At 41.9% G+C, this 20,205-nt stretch overlaps 1 protein-coding gene across 1 annotated transcript in view; it reads left to right on the top strand.

Annotated features, from left to right (window-relative positions):
* Positions 1-10,475, top strand: part of kcnk1b (potassium channel, subfamily K, member 1b) — a 29,171-nt gene extending 18,696 nt beyond the window's left edge. The window contains exon 3 of the mRNA XM_024388265.2: positions 6,970-10,475. Coding sequence (XP_024244033.1) covers positions 6,970-7,241 — 272 coding nt within the window. The 3' untranslated portion in view covers positions 7,242-10,475. The remainder of the gene's footprint in view (positions 1-6,969) is intronic.
* Positions 10,476-20,205: the final 9,730 nt, after the last annotated feature.

A 20,205-nucleotide genomic window follows, 5' to 3' on the forward strand; every position in this document is an offset into this window, starting at 1 on the left:
TGTCATATAGATTAGATCTGTCTGCCTGAGTTGGGACAACTTTGTATGCATCTGTCAAACATGGAAGGTTTACCATTTCCAAATGTAGGAACATGTTTTCTAACAGTCTATAATCTGAAGGTATCTGAAAAAGTTACTTCTGGGAAGATTGAATGTTTCCCTCAACAAATCAGAGGCAAAGATCCCTTCTATATATAGATCCCCTATGTTATTGATCCCTAGCTCTCCCCATCTCTCAAATGTGTTATCAAGGTTAGAGGGGGCAAAGGAGGGATTCCTTGTAACAGGGAGCAGGAATGATATTGGTCAAAATGGACCTTTGCTTTCAGATACGGACTGTGCTATGTATAATAGGATTTTTACAATAACGTGACATCTCCAAATTGACAGGGGACAAAATCACGGCCAAATGGAGCCCAAAACTTTTATTCATGAACTTTTAGTAATTGTTCTCCGATTTTTTTTTTTTTATTTATTTATTTTTTTTAATTTAATTTTTTAAAACATTTTATTTCTGTGTGCTTCTACATTTCTACTCCTTTCAAAATGTTTCAGAGTAGATCCCTGCCCTATTAAAAATAAGTTCAGCATTTTGTGGCAGGGCAGGCACTTTGTTGATGTTCAGTTGTAGAACTGTTTTTATTATTGGTTCTAAATTATCTATTTTAACATTGCTCCGGGGACTTCTATTTAGTGAGGTCGGGCACTGATGTTGGGCGATTAGGCTTGGCTCACAGACAGCATTCCAATTAATACCAAAGGTGTTTGATGGGGTTGAGGTTAGGGCTCTGTGCAGGCCAGTCAAGTTCTTCCACACTGTTGTTGACAAACCATTTCTCTCTCGACATCGCTTAATGCTCGGGGGCATTGTCATGCTGAAACGGGAAAGGGCCTTCCCCAAACTGTTGCCACAAAGTTGGAAGCACCGAATCGTCTAGAATGCCATTAGTATGCTGTTGCGTTAAGATTTCCCTTCACTAGAACTAAGGGGCCTAGCCCGAACCATGAACAACGGCCATAAACCATTTATTCCTTCTGCACCAAACTTAACATTTGGCATTGCATTGGGGCAGATTCAGCCGTCAGACTGCCAGATGGCGAAGTGTGATCAATCACGCCATAGAACGCGTTTCCACTGCTCCAGAGTCCAATGGCGGCGAGCTTTATACCACTCCAGCCAACGCTTGGCATTGCGCATGGGGATCTTAGGCTTGTGTGCGGCTGCTCGGCCATGGAAACCCATTTCATGAAGCTCTAGATGAACAGTTCTTGTGCTGATGCTGTTTCCAGGGGCAGTTTGGAACTCGGTAGTGAGTGTTGCAACCGAGGACAGACAATTTGTATGCGCTTCAGCACTCAGTGGTCCCGTTCTGTGAGCTTGTGTGGCCTACCACTACACGGCTGAGCCGTTGTTGCTCCTAGACATTTCCGCTTCACAATAACAGCAGTTACAGTTGACCCGGGGCAGCTCTTGCAGGGCAGAAATTGAACAAATTGACTTGTTAGAAAGGTAGTGTCTTATGACAGTGTCACGTTGAAAGTCACTGAGCTCTTCAGTACGGGCAATTCTGCTGCCAATGTTTATCTATGGAGTTTGCATGGCTGTCTGCTTTAAAAAAAAAAAATTATACACCTGTCAGTGTGTAGCTGAAATAGATGAATCCACTCATTTGAAGGGGTGTTCACATACTTTTGGCCATGTAGTATACATTGGTTAAAAAACGCAGGTCACAAAAACTAAATTAAGCTAGATACCCCATTACGTAATAGTAATGCATTTAGTTGTTTTTGAAACATTTTAGAAAGCATACTCATCTGTTTTTGTGTAATTGTGGAGAAAATAATATTTTGGCTCTGAGAAAATCTGATCACCTCTCACCTAGTGTTGCTTCCTCTTCTAAGTTCAGCGGCTGCCATGTCAGCAGAGGTCTCGTCGCAAAACTAAGACCGTCGCCGAACCGAAGACTGTTCAGCAGAGTTGTTTGAGGAAGGAAAGAGAGGAAGGCGCCACAACTCTCATTTGAGTGTTTTTTACCTACTTTTTTCCCAAGCTTTGAACCTCGCGGTTTATACAATGACGCGGCTAATTTATGGATTTTTCCCGCTTTCACAAGATTCATGCCGCCAAAAAACTGAGCACCGTCACATAATGTGACGTAAATCGAGCGCGCTCAAACTTCCCATCAAGGTGGCGCTCCGTGTTCAGTGGGAGGCTTGGATGACAAGTAGGGAGAAATCCTTCACTAAAACGGGCCGCATGCGAAAGCAACTTGTGGTCAAGTCTGCCAGTGGGTCCTGACAGCGTGGAGCATTGTCAAAAAATCCACTGTCATCAACGGGTTTCGGGACTGCTGCGTGTTAAAGAGGGCAGCATGAGCTCAGCGGGGAATTTGCCTCCGGATGAAAGTGACGAGAGCGACAATGAAAACGATCCAACATCGGATGAAGCAATTCTGAGGCTATTCAACTCCGACACTGAAGGAGAGGACTTCAGTGGTTTCAGTGCACAGAAGGAGGAAGATGGTGACCAATGAATTTCTTGGTAGGCTACTGTTTACTGCTATTTGTTTTATTTTTGTTACAAGCCGTGTTTCGTTTAAAGGCTGTGTAAAGTTCATTTGTTTCAATGTACCGGTAGGCACGTGCGGCTTATTTGTGTACAAAATAAATAAATAACATTTAATTCAGTGGGTGCGGCTTATATTCAGGTGCGCTTAATAGTCCAGAAATTACGGTACTTATTTTCTGATTTTTATTTTAGCTATTTGTAACTTGTAGTGTATGTGGTTTTCTATCCCAGTTCACTATTCTCCCTGTAGACTTTACAGACACAACCCACCCCTTGGCTGCAACCTTTCTAAATTCGTGTACCCTGCGCACACAACCCATGTGGAATTCCTGGTCTCTGTCAGCGTTGGAACTGCCGATCTAAAGTCAAGAACGCAGAGTTCATCTCAGCTTATGCTGCCCCTCCGTCCCTTTGACTTTTTGGCCCTGATGGAGACCTAGATCACCCCAGAGCGCACACATACTCCAGCTGCTCTCTCTTCATCTCACTATGTTTTCCCTCATAGTCCGAGAGCATCTGGTCATCGGAGTGGTGGCACAGTGAGATTAGTAGGCGAACAGCCTCATTTCTCCTAAATGGAAATGGTCTCTTTTCTCCCTCACTTGTCCATCTCTTCATTTGAATTACATACAGTCACATGACCACTCAAGTGTAACATAGATGACAATAGTCACCCACCAGGTGCGCTTAGATTTGGCTCTTTTTTATTTTTATTTCTCAATGAGCTTGACACCTTGATAAGCTCATTTTCTGACGATAGCTCACCACTCTTCGTACTTGGCGACTTCAACCTCCAAACGACTACTTTCGATTAATTTCTTTCCAACTCTTTCCCTGCTTGCCTCTTTTGAACTCACCCTTTCCCAGTCCCCTCCCACTCACAAGGCAGGTAATACGCTCAACCTCATCTTTACTAGAGGCTGTTCGCCTACTAATCGCACTGCAGCCCTCCTCCATGTCTCTGATCACTACTTTGTTTCCTTTTCTGTCTCTTTTCTGTCCTCCAACCCTAGCCACAGCCCCTATCTAGATGGTCAAAAGCCGTCACAATCTTTGCTCTCCTCTTCTATCCTCTCCATTCTGCTAAATCCTTCTCCCACCGGTCTCCTTCTGCCTTTTCAACCCTACTCTTCCCTTTCCACATCCTATGACTCACACTATCCCCTTTCTGAGACTAGTGAGGTCCAGCCACCTGACAACATTCCCGCTCGACCCCATCCCCTCCTCCCTTCGGACTATATCTGGAGACCTTCTCACTTCCCTCATCAACTCATCCCTGACCACTGGCTGCGTCCCCTCTGACTTCAAAATGGCCCAAGTCGCTCTACTCCTCAAGAAACCAACACTTGACTCTGATGTCAGAAACTGCAGACCGGTATCCCTTTTCTTTCCAAAACATTTGAGCATGCTGTCTCTGACCAACTCTCTCTCAGAACGATATTAGTGACGATAACCAGTCTGAATTCAAGACTGGTCACTCAACTGAGACTGCTCTTCTTCACGGAGGCTCTCCGCACTGCCTCTGTTCTCATCCTCTTAGATCTCGATGTCGAAGGCAGCAGATGGAACCATAATTTCTTCCTTTCCACCCTCTCAGGGCTGGTCATCTCAGGCACCGCACACTCTGATTACAGGCTGCTCCTACCAGGTGAATTGGAGAGGATCTGTGTCTGCACCACGTACTCTTATGACTGGTGTCCCCCAGGGCTCATTTCTAGGCCCTCTTGGTTCCGTCATATCCTCACATGGTTTCTCCTATCATTGCTATGCGGATGACACTTAACTTCTTATGGCTGGGTGGCAGTATTGAGTAGCTTGGATGAATTAGGTGCCCAGAGTAAACTGCATTCTACTCAGGCCCAGAAGCTAATATATGCATATTATTAGTATATTTGGATAGAAACCACTAAAGTTTCTAAAACTATTTGAATGATGTATGTGAGTATAACAGAACTCATATGGCAGGCATAAACCTGAGAAAAAATCCAACCAGGAAGTGGGAAATCTGAGGTTTGTAGGTTTTCAAGTCTTTGCCTCTCCAATATACAGTGTAAAATTTGGACCAATTGCACTCCCTAAGGCTTCCACTAGATGTCAACAGTCTTTAGAACCTTGTTTGAGGCTTCTACTGTGAAGGGGGAGCAAATAAGAGCCGTTTGAACCAGGTGTCTGGCAGAATGTCTTGAGCTAAGTCTCGTGAGGCGGCCGTGAGGGCGAGCTGCGTTCCCTTTCATTTCTAAAGACAAAGGAATTGTCCGGTTGGAACATTATTGAAGATTTATGATAACATCTTAAAGATTGATTATATACATCGTTTGACATGTTGCTACAAACTGTAATGTAACTTTTTTGACTTTTCATTGGACCTGAATTTGGATTTGTGAACTAAACGCACAAACAAAAAGGAGGTATTTGGACATAAATGATGGACTTTATCGAACAAAACAAACATTTGATTGTGGAATTGGGATTCCTGGGAGTGAATTCCGATGAAGATCATCAAAGGTAAGTGAATATTTATAATGCTATTTCTGATTTTACACTGTATATTGGAGAGGCAAAGACTTGAAAACCTACAAACTCCACACCATGGCGGGTATCTGTATGGCTTGTTTTGGTCTCTGAGCGCTGTACTCAGATTATTCCATGGTGTGCTTTCACTGTAAAGAGTTTTTGAAATCTGACACAGCGTTTGCATTAAGGGGAAGTATATCTTTAATTCCATGCATAACACTTGTATTTTCATCAACATTTATGATGAGTATTTCTGTAAATTGATGTGGCTCTATGCAAAATCACTGGGTGTTTGGAAGCGAAAGATTACTGAACATAACACGCCAATGTAAACAGATTTTTGGATAGAAATATGAACTATGAGTGCCATCTGATGAAGATCATCAAAGGTTAGTGATTAATTTTATCTCTTTCTGCTTTTTGTGACTTCTCTCTTTGGTTGGAAAAATGGCTGTGTTTTTCTGTGACTATGCGCTGACAACACTGGTATGTTATGCTTTCGTCGTAAAGCCTTTTTGAAATCGGACACTGATGGGATTAACAAGTTTCGCTTTAAAATGGTGTATAATACTTGTATGTTTGAGGAATTTTACTATGCGTTTTCTGTTTGAATTTGGCGCCCTGCACTTTCACTGGCTGTTGTCAAATCGATCCTGCTGTCAAATCAATCCTGTTAATAACTTCTTACGGCTGAAATCCTGTTAACTACTTTTCTCCTTCCCCCTTCTGACACCCACATGGCAACACGCATGCCTGGCAGATATCTCCGCTTGAATGTTGCCCCGCCTCCTCGGCCTCAACAAGACTGAGCTGCTCTTCTTCCTGGGAAGGCCTGCCCACTCAAAGACTTCTCCATCATGGTTGACTCCATGGTGGCCCCATCCCAGAGTGATAAGAACCTTGCCATGACCTTGGACAACACCCTGTCATTCTCTGCAGATATCAAAGCAGTTCATGCTCTACAACATCTGTGATGACCCTACCTCACAGGAAGCGGGCGCAGGTCCTAATCCAGGCATTGTCATCTCCCATCTGGACTACTGCGACTTGCTGTTGGCTGGGCTCCCCGCTTGTGCCAACAAACCCCTGCAACTTATCCAGAATGCTGCAGCCTGCCTGGTTTTCAACATTCCCAAGGAAGCTCACATCTACTACAAGACCACGGTACTTGCTTACCGAGCAGCAAGAGGAACTGCCCCTCCCTACCTTCAGGCTATGCTCAAAACATACAGCCCAACCTTAGTACTCCATTCTACCACCTCTTGGCCCTCGCAACCCTACCCGGAGGGCAGCTCCCGCTCAGCACAGTTCCAAGCTCTTTTCTGTCCTGGCACCCCAATTTAGTCCCTGCCCATCTTCTGAAAACATCTGAAACACTACCTCGTTAAAGAGAATCTTTAAAAAGTCCTACAGCACCCCTTTTGTGAACTAACATGCACATTTTGTTTTCTCTTACTAGCTTTGACTTTGCTGAGAGCTACTTTGAGGAAAAATGTACTTACTGTGATATGTGGTTGTCCCACCTAGCTATCTTAAGATGAATGTACTAAGTCGCTTTGGTTAAGAGCATCTGGTAAGGTCACCTCCTCTCACCTAGTGTTTCTTACACTTCTAAGGTCACATCCTTTCTCCGTCTCAGCTAGTGTTGGTTTAACTCATATCTCCCTCTCAATTCAGTGAGCATCATTGGCATGAAATCCATAAGTAAATATTGCTAAAGATTTTATTTTAATGAAATGCAACCTCACTCTCTCCGTCTTTGCCGCCCCCCTCAGTCTACCTGTTGCCTGGCCTGATTGTGATGCTGGTGGTCCTGGAGACCTTCTGTGAGTGATAATGGTTCCTCTAGTAACCCCTTGTCTGTATTATTCCTTTTCTCTCTCCAGTCTACCTCCTCCTGGGCCTGGTTGTGATGCTGGTTGTCTTGGAGACCTTCTGTGAGCTGCAGCAGCTGAAGACCCTGAGGAAGATGTTCTATCTGAAGAAGGAGAAACCACAGGACCGCCTGGCAATACTGGAGCACGACCATCTGTCCTTCACCTCAGTGTCCCACCAGACCAACTCCACCTCGCTCAAGGTGGACAAGACTAAGGATGTACCCTTCGTTAGTGTCCCCGTGCTGGCCTCGCCTGGTGGAGATGACCCCATGATCAACTAGGGGGGGGGATAGTTACAAATGTTGCGGTGAAATAGGCAGGAAACTAGGGAAGGAAAAGGAGAGTACTGAAGGGGGGATGGTGAAGTTTGCATCCCATTTTGCTATCCTTCTTTTGAAGTGTACACTGCCTAACATGAATTTTCTAGGTGAAACTTTAACGTTAGCTGAAACTCTCTCCCCAGTGAATGCTTACACCAATTCAATGTTTTTTAATGAAAAGGGTAGAGAATTGGGATGCAACCTATGGGAGGGTGATAGAGGACTCTCGTAGAAGGATATTTGTGACTACATTATAACTTAAGCTTCAGCATAAGGATGAATTTTAAAAACAAAAGCTCAACTTCAAACCATTGTTAGTAATGTTGAAATTGAACGATTGTCTTTTAGCCCTTTACCATCCATGAGAAACTTAACTATCACTCTCTTAATGATGAAAAATGAGCATATTGTGCTATACTGCATTAACAAGATCTGTATTCACTGACATAGGAAAAACTTTAATATAGCCTTCATATGTATAACTGATATGTACGCTGGTTAACTTAATGATAAGGGAAACGCCTCCTGTAGCTTCGTTCATTATCAAAGTCCTCGCTCAGAACAGCCATGCTATCAGCTGTTCTCATGGATGGAATAACATTAAGCACATACTGTATCTATAATGCATTATGAACTCGCTCATCGCAAGTTATAAGGCAGTCGTAATACATTAGCACAGATCTGGGCTTCATAGAACTGACTTGACAATAGCACATTAGGGAACATTTAATGGGACCTTGTAAAATGGAACTGAATATCACATTGTGCCGTAATGTGTCTGTATACATATACCTTAAGTACTATTTTACAGGAGTTTAATGGAACGCATGTATTCAGGTTAACTGTATCAGGTATACAACAGTAGCACATTTCATCGTTGTAAATGCTCTGTGTATTAATTACAGTAAGACATTTGTTTGATGCTAGTTTAAAAGTACAACTTGCAATATTTTAAGGTAGTTAAATGTTTCATGTCTCGCGCTGTACTGTGTATTTATCATGTTGATTCATCTAAAAGAAAGGGATTTACTGTGTAATATGTGGTTTATTGAACGTTAGTGACAATTATAAAAGCTTTTTTTTTTAACTTAAAGGGGGAACAAGAATGAGGCAGACCCCAAGCAGGGTACGCTGCTACAAGAAATGCTGCTATTTCAAACAAAAAAGGTTCAGTTGCTCATATCATGTCCCTCAAAAAGATTATGTCTAGAACCACATTTTTTTTGCATTGTATTTTCATAAATTATTTGAACACAGCAGGTTACTGTTCATCTTATGTGACACCACTTGAAAATGGGAAATTACTGGGTTGAACATTTTGTATGAAAATAATTGGTTCTGGAAAGTAAAAAAGTAATTTCCCGGTACCTATGGAACGTTTTGGGCAACCTGACCAAATTCACATATAAATAAGTTATAGATCTTTAATTGAAAGCAAGTCTAAGAAGATTTGTTCTATGTGTGCTATTTCTATGCTTCCCGTTGAGTTTAGTTTTACTTTTGGATTTGTACACCAGCTGCTTATAGCTGAAAATAAACATTTTGGTTATGGAAATGATACATAATTTCACAGTTGTTTAGATGGTACAATGATTCTCTTCACTATACTTGCTTGTTTTGTCACCATAGTACACCTAATTTCAGTTTATATCTGAATTTTGCCAACCAAGAAATGGGGGATTGATTTCTGCATAGTGCATCTTTAAGTGAGAGGACAAAGAGGGCTAACAACTGAATTCATAAGTAATGTTAGTAGGCTGGCAGTTTGTATAAAACTTCAGGACTGCTCTGTGACACGACATTATTTGATACTGGAAATGTCTATTTAAAGATGAGAATATGAACTGTTTTTGAACCAAATTTAAAAAGAGCCTAGTATTTTTGGAGAATGTAAAGTGGAGTGTTTACAAATGTGTATTTATGATTTATGCAGATGATGATTTCAAGTAAAGGTACTCCATGAGAGCGTCATTGTGAGAGAAACTTGAAGATAGGAAACACTGATTGACAGACAGGACTGCTTTACAGTGCCATGCAGTCAAACCTCAAACTGATTTTCAATAGCTGCATAATGAGTTATCTGACATATATTGTCCAAAGATATACAAAAAATGTACTATATTAACATTTAAGTTAAGATGTCCATCAAGGAACATTAATTGATTTGCTTGTACATATTTTTCCTGACTTAATGTCATCCTGTAGTTGGAAGTAATTTGCTTGTAGCCTACAGTACCAGCTGATTTGCTTGTGTACATACTGGTAATATTATTTCTACAGATTTAGGATCTTAATTTGATTACCCTTTTGTTTCAGAGAATTTGAAGATGAGCTTTGTGATTTACATAAATTCGCTGAAAACCCACACTAGCACATGGTTATATTCACAGTATTGCACTTTTTATGTAGCCTACTTTTTTCCAGCTAATAGCCTAACCACCGATCAAGCAACATTATGGACTAAAGGTTCAAATCCTGTTGCTGCAGGATTATTTTACTGTGACAATATAGATCAAATTAAGATCCTACATCTGTAGGACAGACTAGCCTATATCATACACTACTCAATCGTACTATATGAGTACATTTTTCAGATGGGACAGACTTCTTTTATAGCACCAAATCCTACCTGATTGTATTGTACCAGACAGGAAACTGCTGTCCATTCTTGAGAATGTAGACGTTTCATTTTCAACATATGGTTGTGTTGTGCAGAATTATGTTTTATAGATCATCTAAGAACGTTTCAGGGTTTTTGTTTTGACTGTAGTTCTTTCCACAAAACTCTTCTACATTGCACAATGACAGAATGAGTAGAAGCCTTTAACATTGTCAAGAATGTTTTGTTTTGAATACCAGTTTAGCAAACAGAGGAATTGTATGTAATCGTGTTGGTACTTTTGTTAATTGGTCAAAAGGGAGAATGACAATCTCCCCCTGGCTAAGGGGACTTGACAGTTGCAGTGATCTTTTAACTGTTAGAAATGCATTGGTCTATTCTTTAAATGATTTATAGATATGCCACATTGGTCTTATAGCACACAAAACTGTCGAAGTCCTTGTCAATCCTTGTCAGTGTTATTGTTTGGTGCATGCGCTATTTCAGTCGCCTGTGTATCTGTGCAATAACAACACCTGTATATTATTGTGCTCTGTCTAGTTTCTCATAGAAATAAATGCAGATTTAGACTCCCATAATGCAGCGTGGAAATTTACTGTTAAATTGTTTGAAAGCTATTGCTCTATTTTCAAACCATTACATATGTAGAGAAGCAATTTTAACTGGCTGGAATGCGGTTTTAACCAATCCGTATAATTAAGTAAGCTCTGTTAGTCAGACTCAGACAAGCATATTCTATTTCAGAGCTACCATTTGTTAGCCTGGGTGCTTAGACTGGCACCCAGGTTAAGCCTCTGTTTTAAAGCAGGTTATACAATCTGAAATATAGCTTCGAGCAGCAATGAACGGGGTTCACATGATGAAAGAAAGGACATGATCAATTGGATAAAGCAAGCACTATAGTGTAGGAAAGAGTTTCAAGTTGATAAGTCATTGTGAAGTAGATTTAAATGGACATGAATAACCGGATTGACTGATTTCTCAATAACAGCCGTCTCTTAACCTAGTGCTTCCCAAACTTTTTTGGGTACTGTACCCCTAAAACACTTTGACCTGCCTGAAAAACTCCCTCATGCACCTGCAACCGGCGTGGTTCCTAAATTAGGTGTACTTTAGACAAAAATGTGGTTTGCTCTCCCAGTCGAGTTTGGCAGACTTGTTTTGAATGTCAGGGAAGTAGGAGTTGAACTCACTGTTGAGTTTGGATAAATGTGAGCTTACTATTTGCACCATATGATCTCCGTCGACGTCACCTGTAAAAAGGTAGGTGTCAAGTTGCTGGAAACAACTTATATCCCCATCACATTTCTTCTCCCAGAGTTTGAGCTTCACGAATCCACACATTTTGTCATACATGTACATGTTTAGAATGTGTGTCTTGACCTTGCACAGTTAGATTCCAGTTGTTCAGTTTGCTGAACACATCAGCAAGATAGGCAAGGCGGCCTCCCCAGTCTGTGTCCTTGAACACAGCCACAAGGGGGTGTGAGTGCTCCGACAGAAAATCACTTGGGCACGCAGCTCAAAAAGCCTCTGTAGCGTTTTCCCTCTGGTTAGACAATGGATGTCGGTGTGAAGCTGTAGAAGTCTTTTTTTAAAGTCTTTCCAACTGTCATCACAGAGCCTTTCAAACAGTTCAGAGGTCTGGATTTATGATGATAAAGTTCATAACTTTCACTGCATCATTCAAAACATAATGTAACTCAGGACTCATTCTCTTGCTGGCTAATGCCTCTCTGTGAATGATACAGTGGGATTTACTTTATGTGGACAATTAATCATTTCACTCTCCCAGGCATTGATGCAGCTCCATCCATGCACAGATGAACACAGAATTTCCAATCCAAACACATCCTCACTTGTAGTTCTCCCCGTTAGCTTCTAGCAGAACAGAATGTGCTCATTAATTGCCGAAATGTCTCTATCGCACAAACGCAATCAACTGGGCTTCCCCACTGACTTCAGTCGATTAGCATCAGCTGCTGTCTTATCAGTCATGCTGTCTTATCAGTTATCAGTCATCATTTCTGTGAGGATAACAGCAGCAGGCACTCTGGAAGCGAGGAGCAGAGGATCACGGACACTTGGCACGTACAGAGGATCAAACTTTGTGCCAACGGGTGGGCAGAGGCCAGGTAGACAGAGTAATGTGCACACACACAAACTAAAGTAAAAACGTGGGTCCATAAATATAAAATAACTAGAGATTTCACACCAGTGACCAAAATTGTTTTGCTGCCTGTTAAAATTTAAGTATACGGCTTAACTTAAAACACAGTCACAATACATATACTCACTAAAACAATACAAAATATCAATACATTACATCCAATAATATATCATTCTAATGACAACAACACTATCATCATCTATCATCGTCTTACATATGAGGAACCACAGATAACTCGTGTACAGGTTTGAATAGATTTGAGCCATGTTTTCAAATTAAATTTTAAAGTACAATAATCAGTGCAGCTTCTCAAGTCCATGGGCATTGCATTCCAGTATATTGTAGTTCTAACAGAGAAGACTGATTGACCGATTTCAACGTGTCAAAAAGGGACAACGCAATCCCCTCTAGTTACTGCCCTTGGAGGTGCTTTCCTTGAGCATGATATGCCGGCATAGGGGTGGAGGGGCAAGACCATCCAGGATCTTAAAGACAAGGCTTGCACCTACATACTGCTTAAAAGCTATCCAGACTAAATAAATAATGTTTGTAAATTATATGACAATGGTAGTAACGGTTTGGTTTGTTATCAAACATCTTAGGTGTTCGTTTGTAGAGGGATTCAATTGGTTTCAGAATAGTAGCTCCTGCTTGTGACCAGCTTGTGAGGCAAAATCTCAGATGTGAGAAGATCATAGCATGCATATATAGTTTTGTGGCCTCCAGAAGAAGGAAATGTCTTATAAACCTAAAGTTGGATAATCCATATTTGACCGTGTTAATCACCTTCTTCACGTTTCTTAAATGTCAAGTTGGAGACCAAAATGACACCAAGATACCTGAAGTTAAACACAACTTTCAGATTTTCTCCATTAACAAGAACAGCTCGCTGGGAAGAATCAATGGATTTCTTGGAGAAGTACATACAAACAGTCTTGTTGACATTTAAATGAAGGCAATAATTAGTAATCCATTTAAAAACATGTACCATAGCTTCAGTTAACAGCTAGTTGTCTATTTTTTGTGTACATACAGAACTGTATCGTCTGCATTAATCTGCATGTTAACTTGTGGGAGATCATTTATATATAATGGTAAACAGAAGGGGGCCTAATATTGACCCTTGTGGGACCCCAATGTTATAGTAAAGAGAGTCTGACTGAGTGTCCCCCAAACAAACCCTTTGACTTCTGTTTGCCAGATAAGAAAACATCCAACTAATGACGTCAGTGGACACACTAAGGGAAGATAGTTAGGATACGAGGACCTAATGATTCACAGTAACAAAAGCCTTTTTAAGATCCAAAAAGACTGACTTCACCACCTAGGTCCAGATTAGATTTAACTTCTTTGGGACTGGGGGGCAGTATTGAGTAGCTTGGATGAATAAGGTGCCCAGAAAATAGCAATTGGCTGTTTTGGTAGAATTGTTAGTTCTGAATCCAAATGGCATTTGATGTATTGAGTTGCCCTGAAGGAGGTGATCAGTCAGATGATCAGCCACCCATCTTTCAGTTACTTTTGATAGCATTGGAAGAATGCTTATCGGTTGGTAATTTTCCTCCAGTGTTTGGTCACCAGATTTTAAAACGGGTATCACTGCAGCAGACTTCCAAGATTTGGGGAAGAACCCATATTTGATGGACAGATGAACTTCTCTGGGATATTTACAGAAATACTCAAAATAAACATTGCTAAACGATACATGTGTTATGTATGGAATTTTAGATCCACTTCTCCTTAATGCAACCGCTGTGTCAGATTTCAAAAAAACTTTATGGAAAAAGCACACCATGCAATAATCTGAGTACAGCGCTCAGACACAAAACAAAACAAATCCGCCATGTTGTGGAGTCAACAGAAGTCAGAAATAGCATTATAAATATTCACTTACCTTTGATGAACTTCATCAGAATGCACTCCCAGGAATCCCAGTTCCCCAATAAATGTTTGTTTTGTTCGATAAAGTCCATAATTTATGTCCAAATAGCTCCTTTTTGTTTGCGCGTTTAGCCCAGTAATCCAAATTCATGAGGCGTGACACTAAACTGAAATCACACCCAAAGGTCCAATAAATTCCGAGCCCGCCCTCGGAAGCCTCGTTTCCTGGCGATAATACCGGGACGAGCATTAATTTCCTCAATTCAGTATTGCTCTTTAGCGAGCCCAAATCACCTGATCGTGTAGGTCCAAAATATGTAATACCTCATTCCCTCCTTCAGGGAATAGTAGTTATATTCATAACTGTACTTTCCCTTTCAGTTTATCACTCATTATAACATACTATGGGGACAAACAATCACACCCCAAGCCAGGTCAGAGGGTACCAAACTAGGAGGCCCGTGGCAGCCCAGGCACGCACAGGTTCCACTGGCTCCAAAAAGGGATTACAGAAGCCACATTTTTTCCCCAAAACGTACCCAAGAAGCATGACCTGTCAGAGCCTCATGAGGCCTGAACTGTCAGAGCCCCATATAGGGAACAAGAACCTGCTGCAACTTGGCTATGCGCACTGACAAGCTGCCACTGCAACCCAAGTCCATAAACCCCACGGTTCCAAGAATAATACTTACCTTGCGAGCCTGAAATGTCAGAACTTGTAAGAGGAACTGTAAGCCCAAAACAATAGAACACCTGTCATGACTTGGTAAGGTGCACATGTGCGCTGCATAGCATCGACCAGAGTCAATGAACTACAGCAGCACAAGGATCAAACCCACAGAAAACTGTGGTAACCCTTATAATGAGCACTTCACATGCTGCTGAAGTCCAAGCCTCAAACCCACAGGGAATAGTGGTAACCCGGATAAATATGCAACCTGCCCGCTGCCTGAAACAGTGTGGCTCAAGAACATTATGAGCCACACTGAGAAACAGTTATGTCCTAGCGATAAAACCTCACAAAGCTATGTCGGAAACTTGCTGCAGCACAGATATCACCAATATATCAACAAGCAGCCGCCACACCTCTAGGTGAGTGAGCGCTCACACTGCTAGGCAGCCCTTGTCCTTCGCTGTCGTACACCAGGGAGATAGCCTCCACAATCGAATTAGCGAAACAGACAAAAAGCTGGTCACATATGTGGATATCCTTAGTCCTATACATATACACTGAACAAAAATATAAATGCAACATGCAACAATTAAAAATATTTTCCTGACTTATATACGGAAATCAGTCAATTGAAATACATTCATTAGGCCCTAATCGATGGATTTCACATGACTGTGAATACAGATACCTTAAAAAAAGGTAGGGGCGTCGATTAGAAAACCAGTCAGTATCTGGTGTGACCACTGTTTGCCTCGTGCAGCGCGACATACTCCTTCACATAGAGTTGATCAGGCTGTTGATTGTGGCCTGTGGAATGTTGTTCCACTCCTCTTCAACGGCTGTGCGAAGTTGCTGTATATTGGCAGGAACTGGAACATGCTGTCGCACATGTCGATCCAGAGCATCACAAACGTGCTCAATGGGTGACATGTTTGGTGAGTATGTGGGCCATGGAAGAACTGGGACATTTTCAGTTTCCAAGAATTGTGTACAGATCCTTGCTACTTGGGGCCATGCATTATTGTGCTTAAACATGAGGTGATGACTGTGGATGAATGGCACGACAATAGGCCTCAGGATCTGGTCACGGTATCTCTGTGTTTTCAAATTGTCATTTATAAAATGCAATTGTATTCGTTGCTTATGCCTGCCCATACCATAACCCCACCACCTCTATGGGGCACTCTGTTCACAACGTTTACATCAGCAAACCGCTTGGCCACATGACCCCATACACACTGTCTGACATTTTTTTATTTTACCTTTATTTAATTAGGCAAGTCAGTAAATAACAAATTCTTATTTTCAATGATGGCCTAGGAACAGTTGGTTAACTGCCTTGTTCAGGGACAGAATGACAGATTCTTACCTTGTCAGCTCGGGGATTCAATCTTGAAACCTTTCGGTTACTAGTCCAACGCTCTAACCACTAGGCTAATCTGCCCAGTACAGTTGAAAACAGGATTCATGCATGAAGAGCACATTTCTCCAGCATGCCAGTGGCCATCGAAGGTGAGCATTTGTCCGCTAAAGTCGGTTACGATGCCAAACTACAGGTCAGGTCAGGTCAAGACTCTGGTGAAGATGATGAGCACGCAGATGAACGTCTCTGAGATGGTTTCTGACAGTTTTTGCAGATATTCTTCGGTTGTGCTAACCCACAGTTTCATCAGCTGTCCGAGTGGCTGGTCTCAGATGATCCTGCAGGTGAAGAAGTTGGATGTGGAGGCCCTGGGGTGGTGTGGTTACATGTGGTCTGCTGTTGTGAGGCTGGTTGGGTGTACTGCCAAATTCTCTAAAACGATGTTGAAGGCGGCTTATAGTAGAGAAATTAACATTCCATTTTCTGGAAACAGCTCTGGTGGACATTCCTGCAGTCAGCATGCCAAATGCACGCTCCCTCAAAACTTGAGACTATCACATTTGATGTATTACCCAGATGCAGACAGTGTCGAAGAAACAAACGTTTATTTCTAATACAGGGGCAGACAAAGGACAGGTCAAAGGCAGGAAGGTGGCAATAATACAGAGAGGGTGCAAAGGGTCCATAACAGCAGGCAGTCTCAGGGTCAGGGCAGGCAGGGGTCAATAATCAGGTAAGGTGGGGTAAGGTACAGAACAGCAGGCAGTCTCAGGGTCAGGGCAGGCAGGGGTCAATAATCAGGTAAGGTGGGGTAAGGTACAGAACAGCAGGCAGTCTCAGGGTCAGGGCAGGCAGGGGTCAATAATCAGGTAAGGTGGGGTAAGGTACAGAACAGCAGGCAGGCTTAGGGTCAGGGCAGGCAGGGGTCAATCATCCAGTAAGGTGGGGTAAGGTACAGAACAGCAGGCAGGCTTAGGGTCAGGGCAGGCAGAATGGTCAAAACTGGGAAGGATTAGACAACGGGAGCAAGAAACAGGCAGGAGCAGGGGAACAAACGCTGGTAGGTTTCACAAACAAAACGAGCTGGCAACAGACAAACAGAGAACACAGGTATAAATACACAGGGGATAATGGGGAAGATGGTCGACACCTGGAGGGGGGTGGAGACAAGCACAAAGACAGGTGAAACAGATCAGGGTGTGACAGAGACATTTTAGAGTGACCTTTTATGGGATCTTTTATTTCAGCTCATTAAACATGGCACCAACACTGATTTTTGTTCAGTGTACTTGTGTAAAGCATGCACCGGACACAGGCCATTCAACCTCTGTTGTTCACTGGAAGCAAATGGAGGTGATGAGAAGAAGCACCTGTAAGACATAGGCAAAACCTTGGGAGCACAAGCTGCATAAGCAGGTAACATCACTTTGGAGTAACCATCGGTGAACTCCAAACAGAAGAGTGTACTGATCGCACGCAAAGATCCCCAACGTGCTTGGCCGACACCAAGGCCATGAGCAGGGCAGTCTGGCAGAAAAGGACCTTCACATCCACAGACTCCAATGGTTCAGACGGAGGCTCACACAGAGCGTTCAGGACCAAAGCCAGGTCGGTACCATAAACTTAGATACTGGTCTTTGTCGATGCACGCCTTTCAGGAACTGTACCACCAGAGAATGACACCCGGGGTAGAGTCGTCAATCAATTCATGACACGCTGAGATGTCTGCTATATAAACCTTCAATGTGGAAAAAGAAAGGCTCTGCTTAAAAATCTCTTGCAAGAACATCAAAATGTCCACCAAATAGCTCTGAGAAGGAGAAGCTCATTTAACCTGACACCAACTGTATAGTCATAATCACATTCAAGAGTAAAGAGTAAACCCCGTCAAATTCAACCTTCAGGGGCCAAACCCACAGATCCCATGTCTGTGGTTGTCGGTGCCAAACTCTCCTGTGTGCCTGGGACAATAGATCCTCAAGTCTGTCAGAATGGCAGGCTAAGGGCCTAGTTTTCTGTGACATTTTTTTTGTGGCATAAAGCATGGACAGGAAGTGCTGACAGGAGGCCCCACTCACACACCCACACACACAGAGCACAGAGGAGAATGAAGGTTGAGGGAAACTGACAATGACCATAGAAAAGAAGAAAAATAAATGAATTGGAATCTAGAAGCAATAAAAATGATAATGAAATGTTGAATATGTTAAATGTTGGAAACATTGGGGAATGTTAAAGGGTGACTGTAGTAATATAGTAAAATGGTTTAGGATGAGATGTTTGCTTGTTTTAGGGTACATTTGGACTATGTCTATCGGGCTTGTAGGAGATTGATAGTGAAATGTTATAATGAAATAATAGGATGATGGGATGTTGAATGTTAAAGATGTAACTGGAGTAATAAGTTAGATTAGAATTGAGTGAAATTATAATATTAAAGCTTGATTTGAAGAGAATAAGAAGTGTTAATGTTTAAAACTAGTAGTGATGATGATGTTTAGTTATATTAGGTATATTAAAGATGCAATATGCAGAAATCGCTCCACCGTTTCCTGGTTGCTAAAATTATAATAGTTTGCCTAATTTCTGGTTGTGACTAAACAAGCAATTATAGTGTAGATAATCATTGTACCATCTTAACCGCTGTGAAATATATTTTACATAACCAAACATGTTGCATTTTCAGCTGTTTAAAGCTGGTGCACAAACCCAAAGTAAAAGTTGCAAAAATGAAGCTTTAACATGGGGAAGCATAGAAATAATGCACATAGAACAGATCTACTGCTTCTTAGGCTTGCTTTCTATGAGAATGACAGATCAATGAAAATTGCATATCTATAACTCACGTGAACTTTGTCAGGTCGCCCAAAAAGTTACATATTGCAGCTTTAAGGGTGCTAGCTTGACCTAGAATAACCCCATGTCAGACTAGTAAGGAGAGACCTAAAAGGAGTGGTCAGGAAAACCTGGTCATACGTGGCTCGGATCATTATGAGATGAGGCTTGTATCATTTGGTATTGGAACCTGCATCATTCTTGGTGGGTTAGGGGTTACCTGCGTCACAGCTCGCTAGAGTCTGGTTTTAGAGAGCATAGGGTGTGGTTAGTGGTTGGCTGACAAAGCCCCTTTAAGGGTCAGGAGCGAGTTTGCAGGTGCAAGATTTTGTAGAGGGGTCAGCAAAACCACAAGGGTTTTTAGGTGAGGAGTAATGAGGTAGGCCATTAGAGCAGCTGGTGTTAACCATAAATGCATCATTAGGTCAAGCATTAGGATATAAAAGATGCAGGAATTGTTTGTTCGGAAGAGTCTATTTTGGTTTGCTAAATGAACCCATTGTCTGCTGAATAAGAATTTAGCTGTAGCTTTTTAGCTTATATATATTTAGATTTTTATTATTTCTTTAAAATGTTAAAGTAAAGTTCTAGAAGGAATCCTTAAGGTTACCTTATTGATAGAAGTTATAAGTAGCTATTAGAATTTTGAATCACCAACTGAGATACTGATCATCCTTAGGGGGGCCGACAAAATACTGTTTATAGTTGTAGAAGGTAAGAGACCGTTTTTCTTGTTATTAAATGCTGTCTTCTCATAAAATTGTATTAGACAACAAATATTGCATTGGCAGCAGGGGTTTAGATAAGGACGCTGGAGGTATCTAATCCATGGTTAATTTTTGCTTATCATAATTGCTTGTGTGATTATTAATTTGTGATATTTATTGATTGAGCTGGGACCTTCTATGACAGTTTCTGGAATTTTGAATAAACCCTGTGTCATAAATGAGTCATACAAGTGCATGTCGTTTTACTCTAGGTTTCTGAAATTGACTTGATTGATTGAGGATTTAGCTTGACACGACAAGGAACTCTCCCCGCTCAACAGGAGGATGATCTCTGCCAACCAGGGTTGTCTGGGCCAATGGGAAGCCACCAGAATCAACAACAGACCCCCCTAATGGACCCTCTCCATGGTGGCATGAATCAGGAAACGCATAGAGCGACAGGAAATGCTCACTGCTTCAACAAGCAGGGCCAGGTTTAGGAGAGAGAGTGTCACACCCTGATCTGTTTTACCTGCCTTGTGCTTGTCTCCACCCCCCACCAGGTGTCTCCCATTTATCCCCATTGTCCCTTGTGTATTTATACCTGTGTTTTCTGTTTGTCTGTTGCCAGTTCGTCTTGTCTCGTCAAGCCTACCAGCGTGGTTTTTCGTACTCC

This window comes from Oncorhynchus tshawytscha, linkage group LG25 (assembly GCF_018296145.1).
Source record: "Oncorhynchus tshawytscha isolate Ot180627B linkage group LG25, Otsh_v2.0, whole genome shotgun sequence".
NCBI lineage: Eukaryota > Metazoa > Chordata > Actinopteri > Salmoniformes > Salmonidae > Oncorhynchus > Oncorhynchus tshawytscha.